At 38.7% G+C, this 20939-nt stretch overlaps 1 protein-coding gene across 2 annotated transcripts in view; it reads left to right on the top strand.

Annotated features, from left to right (window-relative positions):
- Positions 1-2277: 2277 nt before the first annotated feature.
- Positions 2278-20939, top strand: part of SH3GL3 (SH3 domain containing GRB2 like 3, endophilin A3) — a 61573-nt gene continuing 42911 nt past the window's right edge. The window contains exons 1-2 of one of the 2 annotated variants that reach the window (XM_017805127.1): positions 2278-2355; positions 4416-4496. Coding sequence is in view for 1 of the 2 variants with exons in the window: in XM_017805126.1 (XP_017660615.1) it covers positions 17217-17261 (45 nt within the window). In the remaining variant the exon portion in view is untranslated. Of the gene's footprint in view, positions 2356-4415; positions 4497-17151; positions 17262-20939 lie in introns of those variants that run through there. The other variant, XM_017805126.1, reaches the window with a different exon arrangement.

Below are 20939 nucleotides of genomic sequence, written 5' to 3'. Positions count from 1 at the left end.
TTAATTTTTTAATAACAAACGCAACAGGAGATTAAAAGCAAATTTCATTTGTACATTTTATTTTTAAATAATGTTTCTGTGTGGTGCTTTTGCAGAGAGCCTAGATATATACACTTTGTATATTATGTCCTTGCAGAATTCCCACTGTGTGGGCACATAGGGAGAAGAAGTGGAGCATAGAGGACAGATTTACATTATTCTTTATTTTGTTCAGAGTTTTATCAACTTGTTTTTAGCTGCAATGCACATAACTCCATGTTTTATGTCAAAAACATTTTGTTAAAATCAAGTTTCACTAATTATCTTGCATACTAAATTAGACAATAATCTTTCTTTCACTAACACAATTCTTTCTAACCCAGTGACCCAGATCCCAGTGAGTTTCCTTAAGCTCAGAAACACGATTTCACAGAACAGTCTGTACATTGGTGCTCGTTCTACCTTTTGTTAATTGTTTTCCTTTTGTATGGTATTTTCATCTGTTTGGTTGCATATTCTTTCTGTTTGTTTGCTTCTGTTTCAAAGCAAACCTAAGATAATAATAATTTATAGTTTATCAACATGCCCTAGATGGTTTCTCATCTTCCTTTCACTAAACTTTTCAAAGGAATTTTAAAATAAATTTGTTATAGAAAAATAAAATTTCAGGGCATCATCCTACATTATGTGTAGATTTAAAGGACATTTACCCAACTTGAATGAGCAGTGTAACAACAGGCAGAAGATATTTCACTGTAAATTGGAAGGAAATAAATGGAAGCTAATTGATTTATAAAATAAATTATTGGAATGATTTTAAATAAATTATGAGCAAGTATAAGGGAGCTTATAAATAAACCTCATATTCCTTTAGACATTTCCAACAGGCTAATCTTAGGAATCAACTTATCAGTAAACAAGTGCAAGGATGCTGTAACATTGCATGGATAGAGATCACCTGATGTTCTTGGCACTTACCAAGTGTTATTTAATTTGTGGAAACTAAATTTCGGCACAGACAGGACTGCACTTTGCATAGTGACAAAAGCCCAATGTGCCATTCCAAAAAAGATGCATTTTTAGACATTTGGGGAAACTGCAATTAGCCTCCCGCTCACTGGAGGTCAGGAAATCTTAAAGCTCATGGAAGTACTACAAAGCAGTTTGGTATTGGATCAGCCTTTCAAGAAAAGTTGAAACAGTAGGAGGTATCAGGGAGATTGGAATAGCCCCCTTTAAATCAGATTCTACTGCATAAATTTGCTGAACAAATTTTCCCCAGTTTATCTGAAATTCTCTGTATTGATTTAAGTCACGCTCCAGTAAATGTTCAACATGACTTCAATGGATGAGTGAGTTTACATTTCGGGTTGCTCAGTTTAGTAGCAGGCAGTGCTTCTAATCCCTGTGGAGCTGCTATTAGCCATTGCTTGACCTGAAATTCACATGAACTGCCTTGAATTCTGAGCCTGGGCTGCTCTGCATGGTTTGCTGCTTTGGGCTGGGTTTGGTTTAAATTTTGACCAGTCACTCAAGCCAGTTTTTCTTGAGTTTTTCTTCTTACTCTTGAGAAAATCTGTCTTTAACAGTACTTTCAAGCAGTCCTTCATGATCCTGCTGTTTCTTATGCTTATTGTCTTTAGGGGAGGGCCAGAGTGGTAGGGAGGGCCAGGGACAAGAGGATGGGCAGAGGGAAGCAAGAGAGTGCTTTCTGTGTGGCCTCTAACATCAACATGTTTTGTTCCTTGCCTATGAGGAATACTCTGAGTGTCCAGACAGTGTGTAATTAAATTCCAAAGTTACTGGAGGGAACATTCCACATGCTTTTAATAATGACCCTTAGAAATTTAATGTGACCTTTTTTTTTGGTATCATTTGGGATCTGGCAGTCTAACTTTTGATTAGACTGCAGAAGGGTTGCATTTTATATTAGGAAAAAAGTCTGTCTGTATTTGGCTTGCAGAAAAGTACCTGAAAGCTGTGTGCAATGCTCAGTAAGGAAAAATTTTCTTTTTTTGAATGCAATGTTTAACAAGCAAATACATTTCCTTTGCTTTTTTAACAAGGGGAACATTGCTGTGAGTTAAAAGTCTGAGATATTTTCTGGAATAGGGGCTATTTCTCTATGTTTTTATTGCAGTTTTCTTTGTATTATCTTACTGGGAACTAGTAGGTGATGGGTCAAAACTGTGATTTGCAAGATCTTTTAGCTTTAGAAAGTCCTATTCAGTATTCCCCACGTGTGAAAATCTCACTAGCTGGCACTACAAGGGCAGAATCTTAATGCAGTTCTTCGGGTTTGTTCTGTAGAGCCTTGGTTTGATGTGGCCTCTGCCTTTTTACCAGCTAATCAAGGTCCACTGGGACTGGAGATGGGTAAGTAGCTATTCCACTTATCTTGTACATGTCCATATCCAAAGATACATGGTTACTTACTACAGAGATGGACAGGAAATAACAGTGAGGGGGAAGATCTTTACCTCATTAGTAACATTGCATTTCCTATAGTGCGTATTTTTCATATATTAAAAGTTAATAAGACGGTGTTGGCTTACAAGACTTAAAGAGAGATGCATTACTAAGGTATTTTAAAGCATATCCAGAACTCTCCTTCATACTTTTTCTGTGTCAAACAATAGTATTTTTTATTCCTTGTTTAAAGTCTTAATGCCTGCAGCTACCAGAAGAAAATTAATGTTTCATATTATATTGGTTACTGCAGTTACACTTTGAGGCCCCAGTCTTGACTGGGGCTTTGGGATAGCAGGTGTGGCACAACACACTTAGCAGGATATCTCCTCTCAAAAAAGACACTGAAATGTGCCTGGACAAGACTCACCGAAGTCCTGATGCCTCCCTTTTACAGATAAGGCATTGACAGATTAAATTATGCACTAAATTATTAACTGAGTTACAAGAGAAGTGAATAAAATCTTCTTTGGAGAAGGCTCTGTTTATCATTCCTATAGGTATTGTGTATGTTTTGCAGTGGGCACACTGTCAAGCAAAGCTAAGTTTAACACACACATAAAAGGTACTTTGTTGGCATCTTTTTCTTGCCATTATATCAAAATTACCGTAGCTCAGCTGCCGTGGCTTCAAATTGCTTCTTCCATATATGAATAGAGTGCTGCTTGTAAGAACAGATAAGAACCACGAATATATTTGGCACTAAGTAATAGTTAATATTTTCATCCTTTTATAAATAACTCTCTTGCATTCTTCTCTCAAGTTTACACATATACCTGGATGAGGTTCTGTTTAGCATATGTGTTTTCTCCATTGTTTAGAGAAAATATATAGAACTTTTCAATTAACTGCACATACTCCAAGAGTTATAAAGGTCAGTCACTTCTCAGGAAGCTTTGGAACTCCAGTAAAATGCTTCCACGTATTTATGTATCTGACAATATGAAGCAAAAAATAGAAAAACAATGATATTGAGAAAGAGAATTGCTCAGAGAGTAAAAATATAAGGAAAAACCCAGTCATGAAAGTAACCGGCATTGTCTCAAGCCCAGCCCCGTGTGGCAGACCCACAGCCTTTGCACATCGACTGCATTGCAGACTTCCCCTGTGCAAAAGGTAATTTTTGGGGAAGTTTGTGAGGAAAATCCTGTGTTATATTCAGAATACGATCAGCTGATGCTGTTTATATTTGTTAGTACTTAGCATTAAACGTACTTCTTGAAACTAGCTGGACTGTGCTCGTGCTCCTTGCACAGCATCTGACTATTCAGTAAGCAGCTGTAATTGCTGTGAGGGTGATGACACTACTCCCCTAACTGTCTCTCTTGCATAAAACATGGAGTAGAGACTAAGATGTATCTCTAGTTATGTAGGTGAGTTTAGGTAGTTGGGCATAGAGGCAATAGAGCCAATTTGTGCAAACCTTCAGCAGACAGATCAAGTCCCCTGGACAAACTTCTGATGAGATTTAAGATATCTATTGTAGCCTGTAGAGATGTTACTTTCACTGTTTCAAGATACACCTAGAAACTTTTGATTTTGATGCAATGTTTTTAATACTGAACAAAAAATAGCACTAAACTGATTTACTGAAAAAGGCTTTCTTATGCAATACCCATCAAATGTACAAGGACTGTAATTTAACCTTTTCTTCTTAGTGTTGACATTGTATCTTGCCTTGTTTTTACACAGTTCAGTGGAAGTTATGCTTGCAGCAGAATGTACTCTTTCTATGTCAGTTTTGAAACATTTTCACTAGGCAAAGCAGTTTGAGTCGTGAGAACAGGAGATACAGGCTCACTACCAAAGCAGCTTTACACGGACATTTAATTTCTTTTCTTTATTTTTAATTTTTAAATTAATTTATGATGACTGTTTGGCCTGCAGGAAAGTACAGAAGTAGCTGAAATATTTATTGTATCACCATGTTTGTCTGATAACACTTGCTATAAACCAATTTTTTAAAGGTTCCAAGAGAATACGATTAATTAGATGCATATTTTCTGCTGTATACAAGAGATCACACCCAGCTGCACAGCTTTTCTCAGGTAAGTGAGCTATTATATATAGCTTTCTCTTCCCTTCCCCATCTCCCTTAATTAATAAAGAAAACAAGACATCTATCTGCATGAGACTTGTTTTAAAGTCAGTACATATGTCCATGGAAAATAAAGATCTGGTTACGAGGATTTATCCACTGGGGCCAGACAGCATAGATAGCTCTAATAATGAATTTGAAATAGGATTTTCTTACTACTCTGAAAAAAAAAAAAAATTCCTCAGACTCAAAGATAAATCAAAGGAAAGTGGCGCCCCAGTGGACCAGACAACCCATTGGCAGCACAGTCACATGAAAGCCTCAGAGGTCACTACCTCAGTATCAGCAAAGCTATTTGTGGAGCTCACTGTGGAGTTTCACATCGTGGCTAAATCAGAATACTTAATAATCTGGCACCCAAATCTCACATGTTGCCAGGCTCAGTCCTTATGTATAAGAGCCTTCCTTTCACTGCTTTGGAATCTACCCCTTGAGTCGTAAAACATGGATACACAGTCGTATGTTTTGACAACTTAAAAAAAAGTTAATTTGGAACCAAATTTAAGAGACTGTGCTGACGTACAGGTAGGTGAATTTTATTGCAAAAAACTCATGATGGCTAAATCTACAGCAGATATTCAGAAATGAGAAGAAAAAGATTAATTGTAATGAAATCTTAGTTATGTGCATTTTTTTCCAGCCAATGAATACAACTAGGGCCATTACAGAATTTTCCTCAGAAGCCAACATGTTTAGATCATTAACTGTTTATGAGTAAAGTATCTGCTTTGCATGAATTTTATTCTTTTTTTTTTCTTTTTTTTTTTTTTCCTTAGGATGCTTTGGTTTCTTTCGGGGGAATGGAAATGTAGGTCAGACACTTGAACCCATTCCCACACACATTCCCTCTTCTACCCGTCCATAAATTTTGATTTTGGAAAGTCACAATGGGGTTTTCTGAAATTTCTGAACTTGTGTCTCTTGTCCCTGTTCTAATGTAAAAAGAGTCTCCCCAGCCAATCCATATCTCCCAGAGGACAAAAATGCTGGAGTGATGGCCTGTCCTCACTGTGAAAAGAGACTGTGGTGCACTGCAGGAGATGTAGTTCAACAGGAATGTTCAATCTATACAGGAGATCAGGAGCCAAGAAATACTTGAATACAGCTCCCACGGCTAAGCAGGGCTCTGAGCACCTCACTTAATCTCCAGTGTGACCACTCCCCACCTGTAAATTGACATACACTTCCTTGTTTCACAAAGGCTTCAAGAGGATAAAAATCTGTGAAAGTTATGAGATTCTCAGATACTGTGATAAGTCCCAGGATAAACAAATGTTGAATGCAAAACAGCAGCTTACATGGTACATATTCAAGGGCATGTGGAATGAATTAGAAAGATGAAGAGAGGGAGCAAAAGAATGAGAATGGGAAGAAGCAGAAGGGAGAAAGGATAGACAGTAACAGTGCAAGTCAGGCAGCGTGACTGGAAGCTATGGGAGAGTTAGGCAGAGTCCTGCACACTTTGAGTTCATGCTGCAAACAATCTTGTAAGTGTATCTAAAGCAAACAGAGCCAAGGGCTTACTAAATGAGTTTTTTGCAAAATTTTAATGCTGACATTTTTGTGAAGTGGCCAAAAGTAACTCCCAAAGAAGGGATCTTACTGTCTGCATTTAGAGCATGACTGGACATATTAAACCTAGGTTTTATTTAATACCTCACAATAATCTTTTTTGGAGGGAGAGCAATATAAGCAGGTTAAAAAAATTAGTTTTGTGTACTGTGCCCTGCCAGTGGTTTGAGGGAAGAGGCATGTCTGGATATAGACACATGCACATCTGTAAATAAATAGGCAATAAGGCCATACACCCTTCCTCAGCTGCCCTTTCCCATCCTTTTTTTTTGGGTGAGAGTGCATATTATGAAACTGTACTGCATTCTGGAAACAGATTAATGGATTATTTTTCTGACAATGGAATATAAAGATTAACCATTCAGTCATTAAAAAACAAATCCATTTTTAGAACTGCACATTAAGCAACGTGGACTGGTTAGTTAGAGAAACTGCTGCTCCTTTTCAAAGAACTGAAGAGCATGGTCAGTAAAGAAGAGAAAAAACTATTTGGCATTGCAAGAAAGAGGTGACAAAATCCAGAGGAGAAAATGTAGGATTCACGTATAGAAAGCTCTAAAGACAGTGATGCCAGGTAGATGGTTTTATCTTACCCACTGGAAAGCCTACTGTTGGGATAAAGAGTGTATGTCCTTTTTGTTCCAGAACATATTGGTTATGATATATTCCTGTGCAGAAGGATAAAACTCCCAGTTAAGCTTTCCAAAAAGGACTTAAGCAATGCACAGTAATTTATAGTGGCTTTCTGCACTAGAGGTTGTCAAAATTGCCACTGGTCATACCAGTGACAAGCCTCTGCTGGAGTGCAATGACACAACAGTGGCTGCAGATTAGGTGTGCTGATATTGCAAAACATCTTTCAGCAGCAAGGAATGAAATGGCTTAATGTTAAATGGAAGGACCCGAGACAAATAGTTCCTCATGATTTGCTGAGGAATGTCTCAACTCAGAGTCACTCTAAGGTAATGAATGCTCATACAGTTTAAACTGAACTGGGCTGCCTTAGAAGCAGATGAATAGTTTTGTATTTTGTGCTCTTGCAGTGATACACTTTCTACTGAAAACAACTGGTATTGAGAAATAACTCGCTTAGGTACTTCTCTGTGTCCACTTTGCATATACATGCATCGTAGGCATCTTTCTCCCAACAATACTCAAACTCTCCTTGATATTTATAATCTTCAGAAGCAAATTTTAAAATGCAATTTAGATGCTGTTTGAAATCCTGTTAAGCACTTCATTTGCATGTGTGTGTCTAGATACCATTTAAAACCTGATGTTAGACTAGATCTGTGTGACGCTTAAAATAGAACTTCAAAAATATAGTTTTTATAGTCTGATCTTCATGAAAATATCATATTTTAAAATTCTGTAGGCAGAACTGGTATGATGAAAACAAACCACAGCTGAAAATAGTGACAAAAAGGGAAGGTTAGACTCTGTGTTGTACTTTGAAGATTCTCTGTCATGGGAGGTAAGATTATAAGCCTGCTGAAACTGATATAAGTACCCTCTTTGATTTCAGTGGGCTTCACCTCACACCCTTTAATGAAGTACACCTGGATGGCCTTACACACTGTTTACTGCATTTTATTTGAATGATAGTGAAAACTAATGCAAGTGTCAAGAGAAAAACAGCTAAAAATGAAACAGGTAATACAGCCCCGCTGAACAACTGATGAAGGAGGTAGCCAAGTACCCAGAGGGCTTTGATATTATTTGAATAAACATATTTAAACTAATGAAATGTATCTCAGGTGTGTACGAGAAGTCCAGAATGCCAACGGAGGGTTTTAATCATAGATAAATTTAAAAAACACAATATTCTGGAATTTGTCATCAAAATCCTTTGATACAGAAATTTATGGGTTCTAAATGGCACAATGCCTTTTCTCATCACATGAAGGCAATACAATAAGGGATATACCTTCCTATACCTTATGGCTTCTCTTCCCCACATCTGTTTTGCACAGTGGTTTTAATTTTAGGATTTCATCACCACCACTGTTCCCCCTTTCTTCCTGAAGCAGGCAGTGGAAGATCACTGCCATCTACAGATAGAAGATAGTATCACTAATATTAAATTGTTGGAACCGTTTCATATTGGAACATTCTTCTCTCTTTCCCTTGAGCACTTGTCTGCTCAACCTCTCCTCCCTCTTAGGAAACCCCACAAAGTCACCCACCACACACTTGTCTCTGTGGCACCTTGATCATAGTCACCTTCATTAAAGGAAAAGCATAATACTTTCAGAATCTTAGAAGCCCTGTAATGTTATAAGTCAAAGTTGGAGGGGAAAAAAAAAAGCAGGACTCACAAATGTGCTTTCCATTACCTAGTATATATGTCAAAATTTAGTATACATGTCAAAATTATAAATGGCTTCTTACAGATTTCTCAGATAGCAGCTGAGAGAAAAAACAAACTCTGTGGACAGTTGTTCAGATGGATTGAGTAAGTGGGTACTTGCTTTCCATGTATCAGTGCCTGGGTCATAGTTTCAAGATGACCCATCAGAAAAACAAGCAAGTATGGCACTGTAGGAAGAGCAGAGCTATAGATTAATCTCAATTTAATCCCTGTCTTTTATTTTCTTCCTCCAAAGAAGGGAGTAAGAAAAGAAGAGTGATAAAACTTCATGCTGTTTTTATTTATTGCAGAAGAACCACCTATCTGCAATCTATCAAAACCGATTACAATTAACATAACTTTAAAAAGGAAAAATAAAAAAATTCATCATTTCTCTCCTTTATCTTCTGTATTCAGATAGAAAGATTTTAATTGTAAGGAAAACTTTTATCAAACAAGTCAGATAACATCCATTATTAATATACAATAGCATTCACTATTTTTTAATCTCTTCCAATACAGGCTGTTCCACTGAATCCTTTCTGACAATATTAAAAAATATTAGGCAGATTGGGCAAATTAAAAGCAGTCTGGTGTCTCCATTAAGTGATTTGTCAGCTTGCATACCATTTCTGCTGTGTTATACTTGACATAGGAAAGAAAATGACAGGTGGACCCAAAAAGAACCTAAGTATTTACTGCTGAAATATCTAAGTTGGGCTCACTGAAATTATTTTTAGCTATGACTTGAGAATTTACGTCTGCAGAGATCGTGTAGCTGGAATAGTTAGGAAAAAAAATAGGGATAAGTTAAATGCAGTAGAGTTAAAGTAATGTGTGACTGCAGGGGCTTTCAGCTGCTGTCTGCCCAAATAGTCTTCTTCATGCACTGGAGAAATGCTTCTTATTTGCTTTCCCAGGTGAAAGAAATTCCCTGGCTTGTTTCCCCTGCTGTCTGTATATCATCCTAGCAGCCAGAGTAGAATTTTGCTTTGATTTGGGAGTCCAATACACCATTATAATGTGATTGCTTCAAGGAACATATTCTGGTACAACATGCTTTTACCTGTACTAGCAACACCAAACAACTGTAAGTCTACTGGTGGAGAAGTCCAAGCAATAAAAGCAACAGCTAATCTGGTCTGATCATAGGGAAAGAGAGGTCTCTGACTCTGAAAACCTTTACCATCATTTTTTGCATGACCAGTTTAGTCTTTATAATCCTGTGCCCACTAAATTGCAGAAGAATATGTCTGGTTTTCTTTCAAACTTCTGACAATTCAAACCCAGTTTATAAGAACAGCTTTCAAAAAATACAGGCTGAAAGTTTGGGCCCCACTGAAGTCAGTGGCAAAAGCCCTGTCAGCTTCAGTCAGGTCAGAATTTCATTCATTATATTGATTCAGCTGCTACCTTTAAATACAAGAGTTTTCAGGTTGTTTCTGTCAATGTCAGGTGTGTTTATTATTTTAAACTACACAATTTCTTTAGAAAAGTAAACATCTGAGTACCTTTACATTTCAACGAGCAAGATGGGAAGACTGACAGGAGGCACGTCTCTGTTTCACGCATTTTTAACATATAATTAATTGAAATGGTTTTCTGGTAACTATGGAATCAAAGCTGCTTTTCCCCCCTCTCTCAAAGGGCGTTTCTGTACGTAACCAGGAGGTGGCATTCCTGGGTAACAGTTAAAGGATTTCATATACACTATTTCTTCTTTGCATATGAGGGAGAAAAAGGTTTCTTACTATAGTGGCAGTTACTCAATTAACTGAGGCTTAAACTAATACAATAAATTTGATTTATGTATTCTGTGTTTTACAAGGAGTGGCAGAGTTATCCAGTAGTACACATTAATCTTCATGACAAGACAGCAGGGATCTGGCAAGTTGTATTCATCTTCCTGTAAAGTATTTGATAGTAAAAGTCCTTGTCTTCAGTTACGTCATTTTGTTGCCCCAAATAAGCCAGTTTCCAATAATTCACTGACCACAATAATACCCACTATAATACTGTTACAAGAACAGTTAAGAAATTTAAGGAAAAAGACCAACTGAATCTTATCCAGTCAATGAATCTTAATCAGATTTTTCAAAGTCTGATCATTCCCATTTGTGATCCAGTTGGTCTATGGAGTATTGCCATGTTTAACATCTGTGTCACATCATGCCTTTCCTGTTGCCTCATTGATCAACAGACAACATATGATGTTTCCCAGATGTTCAAACATGGCAGATCCCAAAAGACCTATTAAATTACACTAAAAGCAAAACAACATCTATGTTGTAAAAGTTTTGTTAAAATCAGGTATGCCTGAATATTCACAAACTTGCTACAAGATACTTACTGATATTCAAATTGCTTTTAAACATCAGTCAGACTCTTCGAAATGTTCACATTGTGCATTATGTAAGGACTTGGGGTCTCAGAGTTGATACAACTTTCTACTCTGCAATATAACACAAGTTAACATATAATTAAGCATATTTATACATGGAAAAGATAAACCACTAGATTTTTTACTTTATTTTACTATTTGTCTCCTCTTATTACATGCAATCTGTGTTCTTGCAGATTTTTACTCAGATTTCTTGCTGATTATATTTTTTATTCTCTGATAAAGCTGAATAAATCATTATTCTCAAGAGCTTCTGCATTGCATTCTCTCAGCAAGGCAAGGCATTATGTGCTGTTCTTTTCCCACTGAAAAGGATCATTATAAAGACCAAGACTTACTAAGATGTTACTTAAACCTTTGTTTTATACCTGAGTAACAGTTAAATTAAATTCTAGATTGGATTTCAAAGCGATCCAGTTTACAGCATCATGGTACAACATTCTGCTTTGAAACAGAGTGATACAGTAGTTTTACCATGAACATGAATATCCTTTACACCTTTCTGAAGATAGTGTTTACTATTCTAACAACTTTGCAACTTCAAATTTTGTGCTGGCATTGTCAGCAATGAGGATGTCAGCATTGTCTGATGAACAGCTGTGTGCAGAAAATCAGTACCTTGATTTTGTTACCTGTGAAATAGCAGCACAGAACTCAGGTGCAGTTTGTTTAAATCAGAGAGAGAAACATGTCAGAGAAATGTTTCTGCACATTACTACATTGGCTCATTTAGAGTTGCTTTTGCCTTATCTTTAATAAGAAGGAACATAGCTACTTTAGAAAGGCCAGCAAAAAGAGGAATGTTCCTTATGTGGTTATTGCTGATACATTTGGTTTTCTCTTAAATGAAATAAGTTTTTTAAATAGGTTGATTTTTCGTTCCCAGTAAAGAGGTTAAGAATTTTCTGTTTAGAAACGGACACATATTTAATTTTGTTATTTTCCAATACAAAAAGGGTTTTTTTCCTTATCCTTAGTGAAAACATTTGTGGGTCCATTTAACAACCCTGCCTTTTCTCGTGGATTTGTTACCTTGCTGTACCTCCATGAACCAGCTCCACTCGGAACCAACCCCGCTCCCTTCCCTGGTGAGACTCCAACTCCCGCAGTGCAGCCTCTGCTCCCCGAGCAGCCCCACGCGGAGACCCCAGCGCGGCACCCCCGTGGCCACAGGTGCATCAGGGGAGATGTAGTTCTTGGAGGGAACACTGCCAGAAGGGCATCAAGCAGGCAAACCATCTGCTCGTGTGAAGTGACGCTGCTGCACTGACAGGAACGAGATCTGAAGTTTAAGTGATGGTTTTTTCCTATTTGGTCAGAAAACGGAAATATTTCCATTTAGGGCAATAGACCTACCCAAAAGAAAACATCTTACAGTTTTTTTCAGTGGTTTATCAAGTTAGAAATCTCAGGTGTAGAGGAAATAAAAATGCTCTGGGTATCCAGGATTAGCAGTAACTAATACTCCAGTATTTCCAGATTTGTCTCCACTGTGGAGTAATTTTGGACAGTTGCATCTTTATTGTAATTTACACATACAGCTAATTTTTGTTGAACAGTCTAGAGTTGTCTGGGAGCACCGAATGCCTATGTATATGCTAACAGTAAAAACTGCTACCAAAACCAACATAGGCACCTAAAAGTTACAAGATCTCCAAGCTGGAGCTGTTCAGGAGTCCATCCACATGATATATTTTGCAAGATTAGGATTGAAATTTTTTATGTGCTGCATACACAAAAAAGTAGGTTGTTTAGTTTTCAAAACCAGAATATCTTATAGTATACACATATCTCACTTTTAAAAAATATCTGTATCTAGATTTTAAGTTCACCTAAATTGTTTATATGTCTTTTTAAAAGAAATATGTAATTAGAACAATATTATTTAATGGCATAAGACCTAACAAACTTTTGTTATTGACACTTGCAGAACAACAGCCAGAGATTTAGGAAAGTGAGGACAGAAGGTATGTGCAGGATGACAGGGAAGCATGTGGAATACAAATACAAGGAGACAGGAAGAGAAGCAAAGATCTGGAGGACGGTAAAGCAACACATATGGAAAGTCAGCTTGAGAAGAACAATCACATATGCCAAAAATAATTCACTGGCTACATGCAGTTAGAAGGTCTGGGGAGCAAACATAAGCATCCTAAACAACTGCAGTAGGTTAGCCAGAGTGTCTGCTGGCCCCAGGGCCACATATTCCTGCTCTGACTGCCAGCAGCGTCCGTTTGGAACAGAGAGCTTTCCAAGTTTTGGCCAGTACTGGCTGTTTAGAGAAGGTTGTCTGTTCCTTTCCGTTTCTGATGATTTCTTATGTAATCTATACTGCAATGCAAAGCCCTGTCAGAAATACCTGAGCCAGTTTATCTGCACAGAATGTGCTGATATGCAGAATTGCTTGGTTATGTTCTAGAAACAAAGACATAGTGTTAACCTACTCCTGTACATGATCATATTTTCATATCACCAACTTTTTTTTGTTTGATTTTAAATAATTATTTCATTTAAGTTCATAGAAAGGGTGCTGAAACAGCCTCATGAGATGTACTTACTGTCTCGGGCATTTTTTTGTAGAAGGATTTTCTTCTGACTTTGTTATTGAGGTAGTTTGCTGTTGGCATTGTTTTCACAGTGTCAGCTTCCAGGTGTGTCCTGTAACATCAAACCCAGGAGCTGACACCAGGAAATTAGCTAAATCAGTCCCAAATCCAGTGTTGTAGTCCTTTGGATTTCACTCTGGAACACTATGTCATACATTAGTTCATTTACTTGTGTCAGTACTCAAGTTCCAGTGTCAATTTAGTTTAGTAATCTCCTCTTTTTTTTTTTTTTTTGTATTGTCGAACCAGACGAACCCCCATAATCTTACATCTGAGCCTGCTTTATTTTTAAAACTTTCTACAAGTTTGCTCTTGTAGAGTGGGGTATTGGCCAACTGTTCTTTCAAATGGTATAGTTTCAGAATGCTTGTTTTCTAAACACTAGTTTTCCAATATGTTCTTTTCCAGTGATCAAAAAACCACAGCCTATGATTACAGTTTTGACAACTAACATGAAAACTAACCAGGTAATCTGCACTGTCATTAGATATGTATAGTCCTTACAGACCATTAGTGGGTGTCACATCTGTGTCTGAGAGTCTTGTTCTCTGTTGTTTGTAGTTACTCTTGTCCTGGATCAGCTGAGTACATCCAAGGTCTCCTAATGCCATGTGTAGAAATTTATTTCATCATAAACTGATGTACAGTAACTTATTTATTCCTTAAGGCTTTAATATTCAAGATAAGTGCTTTACTGAGGTAGTCAGCATGGCCCAGAATCAAATACAATACAATTTCATCATTAAGTCATCTTTCCTCCCCTTTTTGACATTTACTTTTATGGCAGTAACCACAAAATATCCAGATTGCGTTTCACCAACATGTAGTTGCCTACAAATTCCTACAATTGCCATGTAGGTAACGTAGTTGGCTTCAAATTCCAAGTAATTTCAACTGCTAAGATGTATCTGGATAATTTTTAAAATATTTCTAGTTTTCATTCTGCTGAAAACCTAATACTTCATATGGCTGTTATTGCAATTTCAGCTTTTAAACTTAAGATGATTTGTTGATTGAAAACCAAACACCTACAAGGTTGTTTGCCACATCTTCATATTGAGTTTCTGCTGATAGTGTTTTTTACATAGTATTATCCACACTGAAATGCAAGTGAATTATAAATTTAACCATTTATCCAGGAGTTTGTGTTGTTTGAATTTCACAGAACCAATTTTCAAGCCCAGTTCTCCCATATAAGTCGGAAATGCATATTTTTTAGTCACTGCCTTGATCTGAGCCCAGTTAGGAGCTCTCAGTTTGTACAAACTTCACTGTCCATTTTAGCACACCTGATTCAGTAACATGTTGGAGCCATGATCTGTTGCTCTCATGCACTTTGAGATTTTCTAAGGAGTGGGACTGTAGTTATTGTTTAAATATCCAGACATTTAGAACTTTTGCTGTGAAGGTCCCCTTTTTCCCAGGCTCTATGAAACATTTTTCATTCTGCCCTTGTAATATTATCTCCTGACCTGTCTTCTGCTTGTAACATTTATTTTTAATAGAAGCTTTGGTTTTTTTCCCATCGTGTCAGCTTTTGTCTGAACCACTTCCCATACTTTTTGTACTATTTTTCATTTCTCTCATTTTACAGACTGAATCAGTAACTTCTCATAAAACTTAAGCATTATCATCCAGCAAATTACAATCCTTTTTTCCATAAAATCTAACTATGTGATTATAAATCTTTTAGAAATCCCTTAGCCACTGTGTATTACTGGATACAAGCTATAACTGTTGTTTATATCTGAACTGAACACCAGTGTCTTTTTCAGGGTGCCTCCACCAAATCATTAACAACCTGGACTATTCAGGTTGGATCACTAATTAGGTTTTCTCCTTGTCTGTATCATTGAGCAATTAGGCTATGAAGTGAAATTTCCACAGGGCATTTCCCACTTGCAAATTCTCGTATCACTTCAGCAGAGACAACATGGCTGCTATCCTTGGGTTACAAGCAGGATTTAAAAAAAAAAAAAAAGGAAGTTGTAGACATACAGCTTTACTCAAGTTCTTTATCTAATCCAATTTTACAGCTAACAGCCACGGCAACTCCATAATCCATTCATTCCTCTCCACAGTGATTTATTTCGAACTCCTTCCTTCTTTGCTTCTGGTCCACCCATTCTTAAGGCCAAAGATTAGCCAAAGCCACCTTCTCTCCCTAATTCTCTGGAACAGCAAGAGCTTACTTTAATACCTCTTACAGATCTCCAATATCTTTGTTTAGGGCCTTGTTTGCTCACCTGAGATCTCTAAAAATGTGTCACTGCTGTAAGCCGTATCCAGTTTGGTCTGCACAGTTAACATTGTGCTGCCAGTTTCAAATCGAAAGAGAAACTGGTGCTGAAATCAGGTGATTTCACCTGTGATGTGATTGTGTTTACTTGTAAGGAGGCTGAAAATGCTCTTTCCCTACACACAGGTGGCATCAGATAGCATGGTGGCGGCAGGATTCTTTTCAAACATTTCCGAAAACCTGGAAGGGCTTCACCTTGCAGTTTGTTTTCCAGAGGGAATGCTGACTGGTACTGTCCTCTTTGCTTTCTCTTCTTCCTCTCCTGCACAGAGAGTCCTTTGTCAAGTAACAGCCAGTTCCTTAACTCAATAATGTGTTTGTCTTTGCACTTTGTTTCACAGTGGTATAACAATTGTTTCTAACAGGTGTGGACAGTGATTCCTTTCTCCCAAATTACAGTATGACAATCACTCGGAAAGTTCTTGTATTTTTTGCCTCTTTGCTATTGTAAAGAAGTAACAGTAACACACCCTGAAATGCCTTTCTCTCCCAACCCAATAAAAATGCAGTAAGCGTGACAGTGAGTAACAGAGCCCTGCTGCAGCCAGCGAGGCTTATCTCTAAACTGCTTCCTGGGTCCCTGCACAAGTTTCAGCTGAATCATAACTCCAGAGTGTCCTTAGAGCCAGGATGGAGCAGCATATCACAGAGCTTATCTTCCCCACAATCTAAGCGTCGCCTGGAAGTGCTTCAGCATGCAGGCAGAATCACATCTCTTATTTATATCGGCACATTCCTGATACGCAGTCATGTTTCAGTATACAGTCAATCTATCCATCTCGTAACAACCAGACAAACAACTAACCCGTCCTTTCAGCAGAGCTATTTCTAGTCCATCTGCTCCTCCAAGTGGGAGGCTGCGTTTTGGAACCTCGAGCAGGACTGGAATCACACTGCCGAGTGTAATTTGTTCCGATGCACAGCACTAACCAGTCACGTTCTGGACTACTATAAGAGCTTTTGTGTTTTAAAAGCTGCAATTAAATTACCACCTTCAATAACAGACCTGAGGTTAACGAGCTCAGCTAGAGATGCTACACTGAACCACAAGAAGTGAGACCGATAAAGAGAAATTTTGAGCCTCGTTAGACGTCAGACAGGTGGAGGCAGCCGCTGGCAGCCTGTGGGTGCCGGTGCCGGTGCCGGTGCCGGTGCCCTCCCAGGCAGGGATGCCCTGGCCGAGCCCCCCCCGCCGTCTCCAAGCGACAGCGCAGCGTGGGCGTTTGCCAGCGCCTCATTTGCATAGCGCCGCAAAGTGTCCAATGGGCGGGCGGCCTCGGCGCTCTCATTTGCATGTACCGCGGCGCCGGCCAATGGGGCGGCGCCGGCCGGGCCCGGGAGGGCGATGCTCGGCGCGGCGCGGGCGGCGCAGCGAGAGGCCGGGCCGGCCGCGGGGACCTGCCGCGACCTGCCGGCCCTCGGCCCGGGGCCCGCGGGGGAACATGTCGGTGGCGGGGCTCAAGAAGCAGTTTCACAAAGCCAGCCAGGTAAGGGCGGCGGTGGCAGAGCTCTCCCGGGCGGGCGGCAGAGCCCCGAGCGCGGGCAGAGCCCCCGGCGGGCTCTGCTGTTGGTGGGTGTCTCGCCCAGCGCCCGCTCCCGCGCGGCGCGTTCCTGGACCTGCGGCGGCATCACCTCGGGGAGGGTCTCCTTCGGCGTTACCGCCGGGTCCTTGGCTGGTGGTGTTGCCTCTGAGCCTCTTGTGTTGATCCTCACAGGAGAGGGTTGCCCGTTCCCTTCTCTTGCTTGGGGCTTGGGGTCTTGTAGTTATTAGTGTTTGTTGTTTAATGCTGGATTCGTGATCATGCTTTGAGGCCTCGATAAAGCTGCAGCCTGTAGGATAGCAGCTTTCCCCTAAATAGTTCATTGTGTTGATCTTCCACAAATCGCTGGTTTATTATCCTACCTGGAATGCCACGTATTTGTCCTGCAGAGGGTATCAGATGTTTCTAGAGTTTTCCCTCTTTTTCTAGATGCTTTTCCAGGATGACCCTTCATCTTCTCCTGACCCCATTAACTCTTTTGTAATGTGCTTCGCTCTAATAGTATAGCTGATTTCTTTTAAGAGAGAAGCTCCTTTCTGTCAAGCAGGTGAACTGGCTGAACTCCATGGCACAAGAGTGCCCCACAGGGCTCAGGAAGTGACCACAGCAGGATTCTTCCACTGAAGGTGTTTAGAAGCCTCAGCTGCTTTGCCAGCTTGCACCAAGCCAAAGAGATCTGTGTTTCTGCTCTCTGTCATTAACGGTAGTGGCAATATTGAAATTAGTGTACATAACGTATTCAGGCAAATCCAGTAACTGCTCTTGTCTTGGTGAGAGTGGCAAAAATAAAGATTCATTGAGTGCTTAGCTGTCATCTTTCTAGGTCTTCCTTCAGATATGCAGCTTGTCAGCAGCCCAAGTGCAGAATGTTCACTTTGTTTGGATATAGAGATGCTAAATATTTGTATCTAATGTTTCAGTAGTGTGCTCTCTTCATGGAATGTACTGATCCTGAAAAATGTCATGCAACTGTATCTTTTCGTTAACTTTCACTGTTCCTTTGAGAAAATTCTGGACTTGCAGGGTAAACAAATCCAAGGACAATTTATTCAAAGTTTTGGCTTGTTTTGCATCTGACTTACGTGGGTAAGTGATGAAGCCTTTGCTATGGTGAGTGTGTAACTCAAGAATCAGAAGGTATTTAACTGAGGGAGTTAGAGAGGTAACCACAACAAGTGCCATCTTGTCTAGCAGCTGGTAACAGTGCAAGTTACTTAATCCTGCCTAGATGTCAGGTAAACACTAACAAAGCAAAGGAGGGTTGGAATCTGATAAAGTTAGTAGTACTGGCAAAAAGGAACAGTAGAATAGATTGGATTGGAACTGTGCATTTATTGAAAAGTTGTGGTATGATTTTCAGTGTTCATTACAGTAAGGAATTGTGATGCACAGTCATGGAATATTCTCTGGATGGGTCAAAGGTAAAGTTTCCACTTATTTTCAATGGCAGGACTGAGCAAGGAATTAAAATCAGTTGATTTAAAAAGCCTTTCTTTAGGGAAAGAAATACTCTTTAAATACTCTTTAGGAAATTAAGATGCAGGAATAAGATACTGGAATTTAATTTTTTTAATTTTTTTTTTTTTGGTACCTGTGGTAACATAAGACACTTCTTGAGAGCTCATTCTGGAAGAATTCAGATAAGATGTGGGGCAAAAACAGTAGTGGGAAAATAACAGAAGAAATAGCATATATATATATATATATATATATGTATTAGGTGAAAACATCCAGGTCTAAATAACAGAAATATTTATCTCTGACACACAGAGACACAGTCATGTGCAGACATGTAAAGTCGTTGAACTAATAAAAATAAGGTGGAACTTGCAAAATGGAAATATTGGGACTCCATCTTTTAGTGGAATTCTTTTACAAACTGCTAATCCAAGCAAATGCAGAGCGTGAAAAAGTATTTCTCAAAGATGGTTTGTTAAATCTCCAAGTGGATCACTTAAGGAGACATAGACCTTTGTGTATTGAATGGATGGGAGATGCCAAGGAAAAACTGTTAACAGCAGAGACAGGCATTGCTTGGGGAAAGAATGAAATTAATTCCTTTAGTGTTCCCAAAGGAGAATGGGGGCAGATGACAAAAACTGGCTAATGTCCCAGAGGACACTGAGGAATACTGGAGGGAATGAGACTTGTGCCAGGACATGTGATTAAGGAATAAGAGTAATATTTGAATGCTGACAGAACATAATGACAAAAAATCTGAAGGGTGAAGAAGGTGGATTAAAACAGTCTGTGTTAAATAGTTTATTCAGAAATGTGAATAAATATCAAAAAAGTGACAAGATCTATATGCTTTCAAAAGATAGTATTTCCATGCTAAAATAGACTTCTGGTCAGCTGAAATGAACCACAGTTCTAAGTGAGATATAGAGTAGTATGGATGTATAGTTATAAAAAGGTAAATTTAAGTAAAATAAATGGAGTTATGGAATAACTCTATTTACTCTTAATAAGCCACTGAACTGTTGCAGAACTTTTTTGCACCAGAAATGCATTTCAGTTTTGTTTCTGTAAATAGCCTGCCTCTTCTGTGTGTCTTTATGTACAGCTTTAGTATTGACTAGCAGTGATCACCTTTGTGTGTAGGCTTAAATTCCAAGTTGCAAGAATCCAGGAGAAAAGCAAGGAATACTTAGGATTTTATACATGCATTGGAGGTTTCTGGGATGTTTGTCTGGTGCCTGTCAGCTTGGTTTCTCTGAAGTTACAGTTAAGTAAATTAATGTTTGCTTTATAAAAGGTCAGCAGCTAACTTTTTATGGTTGCTAAAGACCTTGCCAAAGTCAGGCATGACACACTATTGCAAACTTGGTTGGTGTAGTAAAAAGTCACCATGGCTCTGTTTGTAATCTAGTAATTCACAAGATGTGTTCTTGTTGGTTTCCCCCTAGAATATTTTACCCAACTGTATGTTTTTTTCACTGAAAATAGCATGTGTATATTGGTTTTCACCTCTGTGTCTGGTACTGAGATCTAGAAGACAACTCTTGTGTTATGATCATTTGCTGGAATTACTGCAGTCAGGTCTGCACCCCACAGTGAGTCATGTTTTAGCTATTTTTCTATACATTCCAGTATATAAAACTGCAGTGCTGTGCATTATCTGTACTGTAATGATTGCTTCCTCTGGTGTCACAGAACTGATAGACACAAAGCTCATATGTAACTTAAAGTTTGTGTGTCTGTTACGTAGTGATAATACCCTTCAGGTCCATTAGCGTTTTCTTTGCAATGCTTTTTATTTAGGCTTGAAGTTTTAAATTGAAGTTCTTTAAATTGAAAGTGGACTGGAATGAGGATCACTTCCATTCTGTCCATTTAATATCAGCAATGATCCCTTGAGTATAATACATTTGGCTGATAAAATACCAAGCAGAACTCGTGTGGTGTCTGACCACATCTCACTGGCTGATAAGCGAGGGCAGACTGTTCCTCAGGGCTGATTAAATCGTGTGCAAGTCTGGTGGAATTCAGCTTTTCTTTTCTCAGCTTTTTTTTTTTAAATATGGTTTCAAATATAATTATTTTTAATTAACCTTCAGGAAGTTCTGTTCATGAATTTGTGTCCTGTCACTGTCAGCCTCTGGCACATCTGATCTCTTTTCC

This window comes from Lepidothrix coronata, unplaced genomic scaffold (genome assembly GCF_001604755.1).
Source record: "Lepidothrix coronata isolate B3197 unplaced genomic scaffold, Lepidothrix_coronata-1.0 Scaffold11, whole genome shotgun sequence".
NCBI lineage: Eukaryota > Metazoa > Chordata > Aves > Passeriformes > Pipridae > Lepidothrix > Lepidothrix coronata.
Note: the sequence above shows the minus strand (reverse complement) of the source record. Positions and strands in the feature narration are given on the sequence as shown.